Source organism: Pieris brassicae, chromosome 11 (assembly GCF_905147105.1).
Source record: "Pieris brassicae chromosome 11, ilPieBrab1.1, whole genome shotgun sequence".
Classification (NCBI taxonomy): domain Eukaryota; kingdom Metazoa; phylum Arthropoda; class Insecta; order Lepidoptera; family Pieridae; genus Pieris; species Pieris brassicae.
The window spans coordinates 1,130,125-1,148,836 of NC_059675.1; the positions used below are offsets into that span (position 1 = coordinate 1,130,125).

Here is an 18,712-nt window from a genome sequence, read left to right on the forward strand (position 1 = left end):
AGGCGACTATAAAACGAGACAATAAACTTCACACGACATTTTACGATAGATACGTTATCCGAAATTATGTAAAATGTTGGTTGTAGTTAGTTATTCGTTATGTCAAATGCATACCAATGACTATACATGGGTGTGTATCTATAGAGCTGCTTGGACGCTTATATATTTTATAGAATCTATATGTATGTACTTGGCACATGAGTAATTTTTTTTACTAGGTATGTAGAAAATGACGTTTATCTAACCGCAAACAACTCTCACCTGGCCGACTCGCTTACCTGCAAAAGACAAAACACAATTATTAAAATTTAAAAGGAATGTATTTAAAATAAGAAGGCCGATTCCGGTATCGATTTATTAAATTTAATAAAAAAAACTACTATCTGTGTCTATTATTTGTGTCCAAGGAAACGTTTCTATGGAATGTTTGAATTTTTTTTGTCTTATCTATGTCCAATTCGTCAATCTATAAAATATAATTCAAATTTAGTACTCTAAATCAAGTGAAACATTCGCACTGGCCAGCATTAAAAATAGTTTTAAAATAAAGCAAACGGATTCAATACCGTGAAAGCCAACTGTGCTAAAATCGATTTAACTTGCTGTACTTGTGTTCGACCGTGAACAATCTGACTGAGTACTTGGATAGAGGCTCCATTTGTGTGGATGTAGCTCGCTAGATATATTAGCCTTTCGTGACTCGAGTTCTGATTACAACTTAGCCTTGCTCCGTGCTTGGAAAACACGACAATGATTTAAACATTTCGCACGTTGCACAATGCTCATATGGTTTCATATTGATAAACTTATTTGAGAATATCTAGTCTAGTAATAATATGTTAGTTAACTAATTTTTAATTGGATAACATGATGAATAATGGAAACGTAAATAGGGCACACAGATAATGCAAACGGCTAACAGATTGCGTCGAAAACATGTTTTTATAGGGTTTTTGAAACGTTTCAAAGCCCGGCAGCAGTATTGCGAATAAAACAAAGGAAGTACTCAAAGGTCTGGAATACGCTCGACAATGGAAGCCGTTTGTGTTTCGTGAGGCTATTCCGACCAGCCGTTCACAAATGTCTTTATGACTACTGCCTTTCAGCTATTTCGTTTCAATTTTCAGTATCCTATTATGTTAGTGCGCAATCTTAAGTGCAATAAAACGTTGTAAATAAAGCTATTCGCTGTTTATATGAAACGGATTCTCGCTTCGCATTCACATAATTGGAGAAATTATTCGTTTTATAGTTGTTACCTTAATAATTTACAAAATAATTATATATTGTCTTTTGTTAACATAGCTTTTACACTTATAATTATGTAAAATAATTATAAGTTCATAATAATACATAGCTTCTTCTTTCTTTCAAAAGAATTGTTATTTTATTTGATCAGCTAAAAAATTATACAGGTTTTTTCTCTTTAAGAATTAACGAAGTATATAGTAGTATATATATGTATATAGGTTTAATAAGTGTATATGTGAATGTTTGTTTTATTTTATTAAAAAAGCTTTAGAAAATACAAAAATGGCAGGCAAATCAATCAAAATTCATGATAGGGCAATGTCGAATCGTTGTTACCAGGGGTTCATGAATGACCAAGCGATCGAGTGAGACGCGGCCAGCGGCGAGCCAATTACCGCGACGCGTCAGTAGTGATTTACGATATAATGGCTGTTCTCGACGCCTACATTGTTTAAATGCCTCGCGACAGATGAGATCCGCTCACCTCGATATACAAATAGGATTTATGTACCGGCACGGGTTGACGCATCATAATATACTCAATTAAATCTGCGGAAAATGCATAATTTCCAAAGCAAATGAATATTTACGTTCAAAAATAAAAATGAATTAGCAAAGATCCCTACAAATATAATATAGTCGAAAGACAAATGGTATATATTTCTGTTGTAAAAGCAGGTGGTATTACTTTCTTGTAAGTTTTTTGTTCCTAGAAATCGTATAGTGGGTCAATTTGTCGCATCACTGCGGGTGGGCTGCCATCTAATCAATTCACTTAGACTTAAGATGTTTGCAGCTGCGTCAAACATTTAATGATCATTACTTCTTATAATGACCAAAGTAATGATAAAAAGTTGTTATCGTTCATGCCATATATTTATTGTTTGTAAAAACAAATTTTATTACCTCACGATAATGAGTGAGGACATTTACTAATAATGTTACTTATTACTGTCACCTCGTGTATATATTATATAGCAAATGTTAAATTTTAGTAAACTTTATATTTATAACTATTTCATATTAAAAAAAACCATATCCTCGTTTCCTGTATTTAATTTTTTTTTGTTTTAATATAAGGAAAAAACATTTTATTCATATTTCATAATTAAATATAATTTAATTGAGTATTTTTTGCTTTCATTTTTCTTTTATTAAAAGGAAATAAATAAATTAATATAAAAATTAATAGACTTCCACTAGGGCAACAGAACTAGTAAGGAAAAGTTTCGGAATTGGCACTCGATTTTTCCATGCTACATCAACATTTAAGTTTAAACTTGAAAGCTTCTGCAATACAAAGCTTTCCTTGTAAGAGTATCAAACCACATTTTATTATCTCCTAATACCTGCGCGAAATTATGGATCAACATTACTTTTGTAATTGCAACGACTCCGTAGATTTTTGTACAAGATCAGCTTAAGTGCAGTTTTTATAGACCTTAAGAGAAATGTGTTTAATATTCGCTTGGTATGACATTTACAAAAAGAATTTATGTCAATATAATTGGACAGACTTGAGACTTTATATGGGGGCCCGCTGGCGTAAACGACCAACAGACATATAATTAAGGGTTTAATTTATAAATTAAAATGGTTTCTGAATTGTTTGTACACATAACAGTTACTTTGGACTTTACAACGTAGTTTTATAAAAATCATGCATTTTTTCATAAGTTTATCTTTGATGTAGACTTAATTTAATTACTTATGAGTAAAATAAAAATGTGTAATCTAAAATTATCATAACTAAGACGTAAATGAGACTAAAACAAATAATTTTTAATTTAAATAAATTAACAAACTTCATATACAAATTAAAGAATACATACTCGTACACTTGACCGAATTCAAAGGCCTCTCGAGGTTTCTTTGAATTTACTTTTTAACTTAAATTACTTTGAAACGTAAATGTTTATTTCAAAAGCCTTTAAAACATTAAACGCGTCCCACAACCCCTCAATTGGCGGTTATACTAAAACATTACCATTCCCAAACCTTAATAATTAAAATTTAAATACGATTTAATTTGCCACTCATGCTGGCTTTCGCAGTAGGTACCAGCAATTTCAATTATCAGTCGGCGATCTGTGTAATTGTTGCGAAGACCGCTGTTCATTCATTTGCTTAACGATTCTGTACTATTAATAGTTTCAGATCTAATTGAAATTACACGAGTTTACAAGCCTCGCCAACGAATGTTTAGTTTATTGTTTCTACTAGCTTATATAGCCCTGGTATGTAATAAATAAATTACAAGGGATGTAACACTTAATAATTAGTGATTTTGCTGATTTATTATTTAGATATATGGGGATATCTATATCTGAAGTGTTTGTATGTCCCACCTCATTTTATAAAATGAGTTGGTACATTGTACCACTTCACTTGAGTATTCTGTTTAGTACTGTTAGTACCTTTTTGTACGATACGTCATACGTATGTATGGTTGTGAGGTGTAGTGTGACTCTCGGTTGACTAGTTTCTCCTAAAAATCATGTAGTGAACTAAACAACCATCGTGTCTTAAAACTTATTTAACAATTTAGTATTGGGCACATACTTAATAAAACATAAGTAAAGTTATTAATTATCACTTGACGTAGATTCTTTAAATATTTGTAGTTTCGTATAACAGCTCACATTACAAGTTACTTTGGTATTTTCATTTAAAGAAGCCGTCTCATTAAAGACGTGCTCGGCGTTCAGACGGCTGGCAATTAACGCTACGAAACTTTATTCAACCCGCGACCGCTCCCTATGTGCGAGGAAATTATACCCCTCGCGAATTCCGCTTCATTTGCGAATGTTACCCTCCTCGCGTTCTCTGCTACCCTGGTATTTTGCCACAAAATGTACACACACAATAGAATATTGCAGGAATATAAAATTTGTGTGAATTCTACGGATAGTTTGAGTTATGTATAAACTAAATTTTGACAAGTCCGAAATATGGTTATGATGAATGTATATTTTATTTATGTAAGTAATGAGATGACATTTATTTAAATATACAGCATTAAAAATGCTAGTCCTTAATAAAGATTATTTATAAAGTACTCGTTGAAACAGTAAAAGAGGAATTTCAAATTATATGTGGCGTTACACGAGTCATACGAAATGAAAGTCTTCGGAAAATGTACTTCCATTTTACGCTGCAGAAATACCGGGCGTTCACTGCACTTTTTGTTACTCGACGCTGCGATTCTCTTTGTTATTTTATATACAGCGGTTTTCATCTGTTCCGTTATTTGTATTTTAAATCAACACTTCATTTTTTCACAATATTAATAATCCAGCTCATGATATTCTGAATGATTTTTATATAAGGCTAGTTTTTTACCAGCTTTTATCTGTTGTTTTTGTATAATTTTACTGGACAAAGGCTACAATCGTTATGAGGTATGTTGTTGTAATTATTGTTCCGTTATTCAGGGATTAATTGCAATTCAAAGTAATCAAACCGTTTCGTCAGCTCATTTCGGTTCACATTAATCGGATAAAGATAATTGCGGAATTCCAGTGCTTTAATTCCTTTTACTGAAAATAAAGCGAATAATCAAATTAAATAGTTCATATTTTCACAAACGAAATACGTAGATTGGAGTTAATTTAATAAAGCGTTTAACGTTGCTGTTTAAATATTTGAAAAGGTTTTATATTTGTATAAAATTTACTTTAATAATTAACACAATTATATGTATTTATGAGCTCAGTGCTATATTATGCTTTTAGGAGGTTTTTATTTAACAACTTAGTACCTCTCACTGAATCAGTCAGAGATTTGGGTTAATTTGATAATGAATTTATTACATTTGAATTTCTGTATAGTTCTGACAGCCGGGTATATTTTAATGAATGGTAGGTAATTTAATGATAATGACATTAATGTCCAATGTCATGGAGATAAAAAAATTGTTTCTTTAATAACTCATGACGTTATATGATATGATAACGTTAATCATAATTCTTCAACAGACTTCATTTAGTTAAGCTAAACAAATGTCATGATATTAATCAATATAAATATTGATCTACTAATTTAATTAAACCAGACATTATTATCATTATCATTATTATTATTATCAGACAACCCCAAAAACTACTTATCACTAAAAATCCTTGATTTTTTAAATATAATCTTTTCGTATAGTATTTAATTGCATTCCAAACATGTTATAATATTGCCATAAAAAGTCTTTATGAGTTCTTTTTCTCTATTTTGCATATAAAACCTATATCTCTGAATGAACAAAACACGCAAATGTGTGTAATTCTTTAGATTTATAGATTGCTTATGAAATTAGCCAACTTACTCATGTTAGTTATTTTCATATTATTTTTACATTATTTATATTGTTGATTAGACACGTACAAACATTTTCTGGTTGTCTATAAATAAAAAGTGATCTACTATAAATTCATTTTTATTACATTATAAAGATAAAATAATGTATAGTAATTATTGCTTTTCTACACAAATTCTACACAAACCTGTCACCATTTCAAAATTTATATTTTAATGAAACTTGAACGAAACACTAAAACCTCTATTATTAATTTTACCAAATGATGACAAAATACTATAAAATATGTCCATTTAAATAATTAATTTGTCATTAGAATCATCGCCATAATTATGAAAGTGGTATTTGGATACGTAAATTAAAGAAGCTAATTGAAAAAAAATACACCACTAACAGACATTTTTGTGTTGTTTTTATTATTCCTGGTTTTGTTAAAGTTAATTATAATAATAAATAATAAATTTGTTAAATGAAGTTAAAGTTACTTTTTAATATTTTTTTTATCGCCACTTACTGTACTATTAAAAATAATAAGTACCCGGCTCACATGATAGCCAAGAAGTTGGCAAGTCCCGGCTGAACATCGCCACGTAAATAGACATCAGCCGTTGCGTGGGAGTTACCAGATCAAAATATTACATTAAACAACCGAAATAGACAGATGAAATATAGACGTACAAAAATATTTTTGATACCAAGCTCTTTCAGACGTTTCGTTCATTCAGAGATATAGGTCTGATATGCGCAATAGATAAAAAGAACTCATAAAGTCTTTTTATGGCAATATTATAACGTGTTTGGAATGCAATTATTGAAATCAGAATAAAATTTGCATTACAAAAGCTCTGGTGATTCTATGAATAATTTATCCGCGGTTATTTTTATATTTATGAGAACTGACTATTCGGCCGAGTTAAAACAACCTTTACCGCTTATGGTCGCTAAATGCATACAACATAAAAAGATCTTGTTACAAATAAGTTGACACAAAGATTAATAAAATAAATGTTTCCTAAGCTCTTTTTATAATGATAAATATATAAAGCCCTTTTTTAATATTGTGCTTTTCTAGGTTTTCTTTTTATCAAGAAAGCCGATGATGATGATAAATTACGCTTTCACACGATAGGCGGTTTTGCGGTGTGCCATGCTAGTCTCCGAGCTCAGGTACTAGGGGAGTATGGCCGGAGAGAGTCAACGTGCCGGTAATATGAACAGCACACAGGGTACAATCGATACAGCCCACCCCTTACAAGGGGATGAATTTAAATTATTCACAGCGGGTATAATTCGCCACCGTCTTTCACAAACAAATTACGTATGCACAGCTATTAACGATACACTCAGCTTCTGGGCCACACAAAGCTTTCAATTATACTCTCGAGATTAGCGTTAATACCTCCAATACATAATTACCTCCTTCAACAATCTGCTAACCGAGTATTTGAAATAAGCGCTTGGCCAAAATATAAAATTTACGAGAGCAATTTTTAATTTATTTTGGATGTAATCTTTTTTTTACAATCAACAAAGTAAAAATAAATAAATACGAGTTGGTACAGTGGCACTTCCAGAAAATGAAATAGGCAGCAAAATGTTGCATTGGAATTTCACGTCCGTATCAATCATATCTTAAACGCCGAACACAAAGTAAAGAAGAGGGAGAAAATAGCTGCAAAGAGATTGAATATCGATTCTCGACTCGACAGCAATCTGAGGGCGAGGGCGACGGAGGAGGGAAGAGGGACGCTCGTGACAATTTATGTTATTGCCTGGACCTGGACAGTGGTGATACGGGCCCCTCATGTAATTGTTAGTTACCACAGGATATTGGGGCATTAAGCGAGCGGCAATCACCGCTCGCTTAATGCGCTTAATTAAGCGGCGATAACGCTTATCGTCAGGGATATTTCGAAAAATACAAGGGTTGTATAATACTTCAGTTGGAGTCCAGTAATTAAATACCGAGGTAATTTACAAAACAAAACCCTCAATGAAACCTCCCTTTATTAAGCCAGAAGATCAACAAATATTTTAATCCTACAAAATAACATCGCGTTTCCGACAAAAACCCAACACATGGACGTGAAAAAACAGAGTTATTATCTTAAGTCAAACCCAACAGAACCCATTAGTAAACAACACGGGCGCAAAGGAGGGCAGAATAGCGGCTTATAAAAAAGGTAACAAAAAATCGGCTTTTGATCCTCGGCTCCCCTATATTGCATTTCGTGAAGGTTTTATTAGTCTGCGGACTGGTCGGGCGACTTTTGTTGATTCTGTGTAATCGTCTCTCGTGCTTTATTTGAATTTTATTCAGCGCAGTCTGTGGCAACCCATATGACAAATTGCTGTTGAATATTCACAAATCAAGCGCCAAAATCACCGTCTAATAAAGCACGTTAGTTAATTTATAACTACCTAGTACTTATAAATTGTTTAATATTATAAAATCTACTTTGCTTAACAAATATTGCATTAAACTGCCTAATTGTTTTACAAGATAAGACGCGTTGTAAAATTGTCAAGAATGTTGTTATCTTGAAACGCAATTATTTTTTAATCATACCCTTATACATAACGGTAAACTCAGCATAATGGAGTTGAACATTTTCAAAGCGTTTACCAGCAATAACATTGGTGTTTATTTATATATTTGGGGAGCATTTACTGCGACAAATCCGTTTCAAAACTTTCCACTCGAACAAAGAGCCGGCCAGGTACACGCCAGCTGGGGATTACTGCTCCAACACACTAATCGACCAACCGGTCTCACGACATTGTCGACTAAAATTTATGTCTATCCCGAAACGCAACATCCCTCGGCACGTCTTAATTATTCAGTAGAGATTTTAAACCGTTAAAGTAACTGTAAAAATTATGAACATGTCAACGCGAAAGTCTACACGGCTAACAGCGAGCGCATTTAATTTTGAATCAATTTGTAATGGAGTGAATTATATACTCAATTGTTCATGACATGAGTAGCTAACTAACCCCAGGGGCATAATGCGAAACGGAAATAATTATGGCATTTGTTAGATGGCGCCGCGGGCTGTGCCTCACATCCTAATTACGCCAATAATAATTAATTATCCAGTAGGCCGCGACTGGCAGCTGACACCTCCTTGCGCCTTCTGTTGCCTTGTCCATTCACGAACGAATTAAGATAAGCAGTTTACGTTAATTTTTATAATATAAAAAAATATGCTCGTTAACTGACAAGTAAATTTACAAAAATGTTATTTTTGTTCAGGCAGAATTTCAGATTTATTCAGTGAAATGTATCCATACGTTTGTAATATCAATATCACTTGAAATTCAGCCAAGCGCATCGGTCTCAAGATCTATTGAGAATGCTTTCCGCATGAGTTCTTAAGGAAATTTTAATGTTTTTTATTGCTCACTATCGAATACTTTTACTAAGTTATAATTTAACTATGAGTGCACCAACGAAGCGTCACAGCATGCATAACAAAACAAAATATAGTCTTTGTTTAAAGTACAATTGTATACAAATGAGAGGAACTTCGCTTTTAGGTTGAAGCAATAACCTTTCGTAAAATGAATGATGGATACGCCCAAGGCAGGTAACACGATACGTCCGTTCCAAGATATAAATAAAATCGTCGAAGCGAAAAAATCGAATTTATCACTTATGTTCATGACGGCTTGCGCAAATATCCTCTACACGCACGCAGATTATTAAAAATATGGTTATTTTATTGGTTTTTGTCAATGAGTTAAAATTGCTAGTCGACTTTGAATATCAATGAATTCCAGTTTGTTAGACTAGTTAACTTAGAACATTGATCAGCTAACTACTAATCAGCATGTAAATTTATTCGCGAGCGATCAGTATAATCGAACGCGACGGATATTAACCTCATTTGAAACGAGACATGTTTAATATTATGTTACCCTGGTCAAAGATAGAAATCTTATTAATTTGTCACATTCAAAGGCCACACAAAATTTGATTTAAACGACTTGTTTTATAATAAATAAACAGATTTACTAACATGGCAATATTATAAACGCTTTTTGGTTGAATAGTTCCGAACAGAGAAGTAAACAGAATCACCGTTGACAAAAACTGTTTGGCGTGACGAAATCAATTACCCAGAGAACAGGGTAAAAAATCAAAATCTATTTAGTAAAATACATTTAATAAACACCGATCCTTTTTTTAAACGCCAGTTTTCTTTTATGTTCATGAAAGGTTTAAAGTATGTAGTTACAGAAAAAAGCAAAACAAAGGAGCAGTGAAGTGCTAACGCTCTTAGATTGTAAAACGAAATTGATATCTCCTTTAATTATCGCGAAAGTTTCCGGTTGGGGAACGTAAAATTGATTCCGCTTATACTTTAGAAGTTTTTAGGGTCCTCGACAGTGATTAATGAATGGAATTTCGGAGAGCCCTCACAAGAAAAGCAAAGGGCGGCGACCCTTCCATCTTTACACTTGAAATGCTCGAAACTCGTCTTATATCTAAAGCGATCCAATTTACTACGCTCATAAAACATTGTGGCAACCATCTGCACACATAATAAAATAGACAATAACATTTCTGAGCTCAACTTTAACATTATTCATTATGCAAATACGAATACATGCTTGGCGTTTAAATTGATTTCTAAAAATAATGCATTTGACATTTTGATTTATTACGCAAAACAAGTTTCAATTTGATATAAGCTAATCAAACAATTTTTAAGTAAAATATGTAGGTATAACGCAAATTCTATTAGGCGCATGCTCAAGTCGAGTAATTAATCTAAATTAATAGGCGCACATATCGATTGGCCTTGCCTCTAAATAAGATTAGATTTGGTATATTAAAAATGATTTTATCTGCAATATGAACAAAGACTATGCGTATTTTTTCAGTGTTTTATTTATTTAAATTTTCAAATAAAACCTCGAAAGCTAAATAGATATCTTAAATCTGGTACGTTCATCTCACATTACACGTTTATTTCTCAAGTTGTCACCATAATTTGATGCGGTCTCACGCGATGGCAGCTCTTTTGATAATGTTGCAGAAACTCGTGTTGCAATTGTACGTCACGTTTTGATTAATGACACTTGCAACATTGCGGTGAAATGCGCTTTTATTATGCCTATTATTGCTTGATGAGTATGACCTATTAACATCTTAGAGATCGGAAAGCCGTTGGCTCTACAAAAACTACTGTCTATAAAAGGGCCTTTGTTTACACGTAGCACAATGAATATGTAGACGTTTCAATGCGGGCGTATTTATTTATGACCGTTATGAGCCGTTAACGATCGGTTCCTTAGCAGTCTTTGTTCGTTGGAGCAGTTAATGCTAAGTCTAATCAAATCTTATCCGCAACATCTGCGATGTCTCAAAGGCAACAATATCATTAATTTGTCGAGTGCAGCGAACGTGGTCGGGCGACGGGTGGCGGGGTGATTTAATGAACCGATGCGGGGTGACGGCGCGGATTACACCCCGCGCCACAACGCCCGTTTGCACTCAATCAACCCAGCAAACAGCCCTAAGCCCCGCCAATTAAATACACTCCGAAACAATTGGATACATGCCCGATAAGAGCAATCGGACAATTAACTGCTGATTATACTCATTGATTGATAACTAACATGACAACTCTCGGCTAAACTAGATCAAGGCTCTCAGATAACTGGTTGTTATATATTAAGTATTCATACACGACATACCGTTTTAAAATGACATGTCGCACAACAGAAGTTTAGAAAAACAAGTGGCACGGCATATAATAGTGATTGATTACATGACAGAGACAAATGAGCTGCCCTACGCTTGACAATTATTTAACTCACTACCGATGCAAAAACGTTATCGCACCTGTAAGTCAGGTTCTTGAAGTCATGTAGACAGCAATTAGAATGGTTTGTGGCGACAATTACAACCCTTCTAAGGAATCGCTCGCCTGGCCTTATGGCCTCGCCTAAGTCTGTATTGAAGACAAGGTGGTAGTAATTGTATAGTCTAAAGTAGTTAGAACTTACCTTTGACTCAGTTTTCTGTTTCTTTGCAGGCGGTTGCGAACTAGGTGGTTCTTGCCGGGAGTCGTCGGGCTCGGGCTTGGCAGGTGAGGCGACAGGCGCGGGCGCGGGCGGTGGGGGAGGTACAGGGACGGGTATCGCGGGCGCTGATGCCGGTGACGGCTTGGGTTCGACACGCGGGGCCGCCGGCCTCGAGTCCGGCTTGGGCGGCTGAGTCGGCGCGTGAGAGGCTACATGTGGTACGTGGGGCGCGTGCGGCGCAGGCTGCGATGGCGCAGGTGGGCCGGGCGCATTGGGCGTCGGGGGCACTCGCGGCACGCCGTTGAGGTCATGCGGTGCGTGGGGATGGTGGTGCTTGTCACGTGCCTTGTCCCGCCGGTGACCGCCAGTGCGCTTAGCGGCGGCGGGCGGAGCGGCGGCCGCGGCGGCCGTCTTGGGCTCGCCGTTCATTTCGTTCGACTTAACGATCTCGTGCTTTGCCTCGGAGCTCTTGGTGCCGGGCTTGGTGCGCTTGATCTTCATCTTGAGCGCGGTGCGCTGCGCGTCTGGTTCGGCGCGCGCCGCCATGCCGCCCGCCTCGTCGGTCTTCTCTATGTCGGCATCGAGGTCTATTATGAGGTCTCCGATGCCGATGTCCCACTCGTTGTCATCGTACTCGAAGTTTGCGTGGGGCGCGTGAGGCGCGTGGGGCGCGTGGGGCGCGGGGCGAGCTCCGCCGGCCGGCGCGCCCTCCCTCATTGGCGCCGCCATGCGCGCCGGCAACCCGCCGCCGCCCCCCGCAGCCACGCACACACACACACCATTGTAGCCCTGCAACAACACACCATATTCCACTTAAACACCAGGAATCAACAACAGCAACGACCAACCTTAAGCAGTATGACCAGGTAACGAAATACTAGGGCGACAAAGCAATAAGGAGATTTACGAGCCTCGATTCCCAAGGGCTAAAAACGACAATGACATCAAAAAAGCTCTTAATTAATTTGCCATCGCATTCGTACGGACGAGTTTGTCCTTTATGGATATAATGAGTTTCGATATTCCTCGACCTCTGAGCCGCTATAAAAATTAATATGGATCTATAAAAGACTTAAATGAACATATCCATTTAAATTATATACCTCTATAGAAAATTTCATATCGTCCGGAGTTATTACCAATTCGAAGTGGCAATAATCGTAAAATACTCATAAAACTTGCAGATAAGCCCGCTGATTCTTGTTGAATAAACCTAGAGGCACTCATGAGTGAGAAAATAAGTACCTTATAAGATTCTTCATCGGTTTATTTGTTTATCGATAACAATGGTAAAATTACATCAAGAACAATGATTGTTTTGTTCAAAGCTTGTTATTTGCTTTCATATTTTGCTATTTTGCATCTACATATTTTGCTCTGTTTAAATTTAATTGTCCTTCAATTGAGTAATTATTAGAGGTATGCCAGTCAGAGCGTTAATATTGATTTAATATCCAAAGCTTAATTACAGTGCACTTCGAGTTTCAAGAGATATCCCAAGAATTTCACCTCCAAGTCTAGATTAAGAAATTTAATTGGATATCTTGAATTTCCTAGAATCAACTTGTCTCTTGGTTAATTTTTTTAAAATAATCTATGAATGAATCAAGTTTTATATAATAATGTAAAACTACCGCTTTTACTCAAAGCTTTCCAGTCTTTCCGAGCGGCTTGCTCCCTTGGCGTTGCGTAGAGATGTAGGTAGGGTCACTCTGCATCTTCTACCGCATTTACCATGGAAAGTGTTCAAAGGAATTGTTCTGACTGATACCTACAGATAAGTTCCATCGTCGAACGAGACAGAACACGATATTCCACGGGTATGACCAAGATGGACGCCGTTCCACAATTGAGCGTTTTTAAAGGCAGTTTTTCCCGCGTACCACCACTATGTGGAACCACCTGCCCACTTATATATTAGTGTACCAATTATTGATAGGCCGGCAACGCACTCGTCACTGTCATTGAGTGTCTACTTAACATCAGATGAACCTCCAGCCTATTTGCCCCCAGTTGAGTTTTTTTCCGGTATCTTTTTAAGTCCACGAGTTAATTGAATAAAATAAATTGCATTCTCTTAGAAGTAGGATATTCTAAGGCAATTTTATCAACAAATTAACCTAATTAAATACCTCCATTGGCAGTCGGTTATGCTTGAGCTTACGTGTTCAGTTTGCCAGTTTTATGTTTCACCAGTGTACTAATAAACACCGAACAAAGTTAGCTCGGTAAAGTTAAATGTTACTACGTTGCGGGAACTGACAGTTAATTTTAATATGGGTCGCGCTCATGCAATCTGGATAAAATAAACGTTTTAACTTCAAAAATAACTATTTGGCTTCGTTCAAAGCGTTTAACAGTTTATTTTAGTTTACTTTACCGCGTGTTTACGAGAAAATAATTGTTAGTATTTGTCATATTTGACATACTTACAAGTTTCATGTCGTAATATTTGTTATAACAAATTGCCAGAAAGTTAACTAACTGTATGTGTCAGTCAGTTAGGTGTTTCTGTGATGTTTGAAATATGAAAGAAAAGTCAACAAAATGGCTGTCGGTCAAGCTCGATTACTGTTGGTATTTGATACATAAAATCAAAAATACTAGGGCTTTATAAAACGTAAACGAGTTTTATTTTGGCAATAACCTAATAAAATTCAAGTTATACAATATGAAACGCTCTATTCTAATCAAGGGCGTAGAACGGACTTGAAGAACTAGGAATAATCTTGCCACTCTTCTCCTGCAACCATCATGCCTTGTAGCAAAAAATGCTTTAAAAAATAGAAGAGTGTTGAATAACTTATTTATATTGTATTCTTTCGTTTTCTATCACGTGTATCCTTTAAGTCCTTTAAGTTTAAGTAAGTTAAATATAAATGCCGTTTGTTGGCCAAATAAAAAAAAACGTATTTGAAATAAAATTGGTCTTGTGAAACGCGGTCTTATTATAATTACATTGGTTTTTTTTCATGTAATCCTGGTAACTAAATCAGGGTCACATGGAAATAACACTATAATAATAAATAATTAATTAATTAATTACTTTTAACTCCATTTTGAATTTAAAATAAAATATGAAAGAAATATTAATGTTACAAATCATTACGAAACTAATTTTGCGACAACCGAAACCGTGCCAACAACAATAAAACTTAAAATATTTTGATTTCGTTCAAGGCGACGTACATTACAGCCCACTAATGAAAACAATGATTTTATTTCCATTATTAAATATATTATTCTATACAAGCAGTGTTAGCCTAGTGGCTTAAGCGTGGGACTCATCCGTGAAGACGTAGGTTTGAACTCCGCTGTGCACAAATGGACTGATCTGTTTATCTGCGCATTACACACTCGCGTGTATTGAGAAAGAAAACATCGTGAGGAAGACCGACATGACCGAAAAAGTAAACGTCGTGTGACAAAGGCTGATCATACTTGCCTTTTAAGCAAATGACCCGAAATAGATGGTACAGCAATCTGGCACCATACCTTTTTAAATAACTTTCTATACGACATTAAGCAATATTATTTCCAGAGAGTACTTCTGTGAAGATGGCTATTGCCCCGGCTGAGTTGTGTACCAACCGCTAATAATGAAGGAGCACCACGAGAAGAATGTCCAGTAAACATCGGAGAATGTAGTTGTTTCTTCCATGACAATAATAGATAAAATAATAATACTATAATATAAAATGGACGCCAAATAATTAGCTGTAATTACATGATATTAAAGTTTCTTGTTGTTAAACAAAACAGGATCAAAAGAAAAATATTTCACCACCTTTCGTTCAAAGAATTGAAGAAGCCAGAACAAGCAATCATGTCGTTTTTCGTGGAACTGTGTCATGCATCTATTATTAAACATATACAGTTCCACCTGGATCAAAAAAAAAATGTTTTCATGGTCTATTACATCTAACAATTAAATAGTTAGACCAGACCAAGTATGAATTTAGCGATTAATGCGTTATTTTATAATTCCATAGAACCCAATCAAAACTACGAAAAAATACACAGCTGACATATTCTATACGTCTACGTCAGCTGTCAAGTTTCAGTGGCGTACTGATTCTTTTTGTACATGAATTAAAAAGTATAAACTTTTATCTAAAAGTAATTTATGTCGCGTGTTCAAAAGCCGTTAAATAAATAAATAAAATGAAACGCATGAAGTTGAAAATTAAAAAATAAATGTCAATTACACCTGTCACCTAAATTGCTTTGCGTGCATCCATTTAAATATGTATTTAACGTGTCTTCATAAGACAACTTTAGCATGCGAAAGCTAAAGATTCGCGAAGATTTACGAAATGAATAAATTAAAGAGTTTCACAGCAAAGGAAAAGTTGGATTAACTAAGTGATTATATTCGTTAATAATATATGTGCTAGACATCTTTATTCATCTACATATATAAAAATACTATTGTAAAAACTTTCGAAACGGCTTGACCAATTTTTATGAATTTCGTATGGCCTTAGAGCAAGTCCGTAAACTATATAATATAATTATGAGTGGCCATTTTGTAATAATTTCGCGTCAAAAATACACATATAACCCGTAATTATCTTCCTTCAAATATCAGCTCAGCAGCAATTTATATATATTTATTACTATCCCGCCTCAACGAAATAATGACAGCAAAGAAGCGATACAAGCGATGTACATTGAGATGACAATTGACATTTCAAATAGAATAAATCCATAGATGATGCTAAATATATAACTTTTATGCATTTAACGATTAACACGACGCTTAATGCTAAACGTTTTGTTAACTCAAGTTTAACCCAATTAGCAGAATTCTATTTCGGGCGAAATTTTATCGTTCACATTCATCACAATTATCAGCAATTACGTTATCAGATAATGGATAATTACTCTGCATAAACACTACACTTGTTAATTATCATTGTTTAATTATTTATAATTAGCATTATTGTTTTACACAATTAGTTCAAATGTCCCAATGGGATATAAAGTGAGCTAATGACATTACAGTTATAAATTTAGATTTCGCGCGCAAATAATAACCGCTCGGAAGCACAATACGTTCATTATTATTCAAACATTCACGAGGAATTCGAATAATAACTCGAATTTTGAACATTATTCATCTTAAGAGCTTAAATCAGTATGGAAAAGAAACGATATGGTGGCGGATTCCATTATAGCACAGCCATATGTTTGTCAATAGCACGGCTGATTGGGGCCTCCTCGAAACGCTACGAGCCTGGTACGCGGTGATTTACGGACAAGCCGCACTACTTGGCGCTGCGCCCGTGCATCGAACCCGTTGGAGAAAAATTGCCCGTGAAGCAAAGTGCAGTTTTCTGGTATTAAAATTTAAAATTAGTTCATTCAAACAAACTGTTTGCATTTAGAGCACGGAAGTAACTCCAGAACCGTTTTATAAACTGCCACTGGACGACTTGTAAACATTACAATTTGTCTAACCACAAAGAGTTATTTATGAGTTTGACCGGTACAGATGTCCGCTTCTAATTATTGTAATTAACAAAAGATTAATTAATGCCCTGTTTGTGAGTTTCTTATATGGCAAAACAACGTTGCAGCTTGTAATTTTAAAATAGACTTTTAGTTACTTTACCCATCAGCTGAATAGTGACAGGAAAATACATAGATAATAAATTAATGTCCAGTAATGACAATTCATATTGAAGGAAAACACTTTTTTACCGGACCGCGTGCTTCATACATAGCTTCAATCCGGTAAAAAGGTGCTTTCTTTCGATGTGTAAAAGCTATGTTAACAAAAGACTTATTATAGTATTTCAAATGACGATTTACATTATACATTAAATGCAACATTCGTTTTATATAGAATCTAAATTCTGTATGTTAAAGTAAGACAAACCAAACATACCGGGATAAATAAACATTCGAGCTCCGAGAAATGATATCTAAAAGCTTTTTATGATTACGCCATTCGGAGTTTTATTTACTCGACTACCGTTAATTTTAAGATAATCTGGGATAAAAAGTGTGATAATGGCCTCAAAAGATCTCACGTTTAGTAACTAAATTACAGTAAAATTACGTTGCGTGTTGTGTGAAACTCTTTCAATTGCTACATTATTGGTATAATTACTTAAGTATGGTGTGATTATTTATTATCTCTTTGTTGTATAATATTTATCGTATTGAATTGATAACGTAATTCAAAGATTACCTGGGCTAGGAAAGGCATAGATAGATGCTATATGGAAACCCTATACCGTCTTTTGTACGTACAAAACGTTAAAAGCTATACACGTCCTTTTCTGTCTCGAGGGCTATTTAATCGTGTGACAGGGACGCGTGAATCCGAAATAAAGCGAATTCCTTTGAAGGCAATATTTTCTTTGTAAGGAAGGCGAGCGTGAATTGATTTGGATGGCTATTCATCTCATCTCGAGTATCAAGTTAAGCGTGAAGCCTGAGAAACGCCAAACAAGATTATCGTGGCATTATCGAAAAGAAAGACGCAAACGGATGTATAAATGTGCACGCGAAAAATAAAAAAATCCGTGTACGTACTGCTTTTGTAAGCAAACTAGATTAAACCAAAGACAATATTATTTCTATCTTAATACATGTATAGTTGAGAAATAGGTAACATAGATCTATATTTGCGACATTACACATAAATGTTTTTTCTTTATTACAGTAAGTAACTTAGTTCTACTTGAAACTCTTAGGCCAAAACCATCTAATCCCATTTAAAAGAGTTTTTATTACGTAAAACAGAAATTTTCTTTTAAAACAAATATGAAAGCATAAAATAACAAGCGGTAAGCCGAGTTCACTCATTCCTCATCCCTTTCTGACATGTTGAAATTTATTATGCTGTCTCGCTCACTTTTATACTGAGGCGAGACTAAGAATAAGACTGCCGGATTTGGCAAAAAAAAAATTATTTTGATGACGTTATGCAACCCTGATACTTATAAAATCCAATATTCCCCATCTGGTCTTTTGTCTCAATATGTCTTTCGGGCGTCGGTGCAAATAAATAATTATAAACACATTTTTGTGTTTGTTTCGCTGTTTTAGTTTTAGACATGTGATCAATCAATCTTTCGTGCTAACCTGGACTGATGCTTCGAGTGT

At 35.0% G+C, this 18,712-nt stretch overlaps 1 protein-coding gene across 7 annotated transcripts in view; it reads right to left on the reverse strand.

Moving 5' to 3' along the window:
* LOC123716028 (zinc finger protein 608-like) overlaps positions 1-18,712 on the reverse strand; it is a 76,253-nt gene that overhangs the window by 38,777 nt on the left and 18,764 nt on the right. For all 7 annotated transcript variants that reach the window (XM_045671507.1, XM_045671510.1, XM_045671508.1 and 4 more), the window contains exon 3: positions 11,576-12,382. In XM_045671507.1, the coding sequence (XP_045527463.1) occupies positions 11,576-12,322 (747 nt within the window). In that variant the 5' untranslated portion in view covers positions 12,323-12,382. The remainder of the gene's footprint in view (positions 1-11,575; positions 12,383-18,712) is intronic.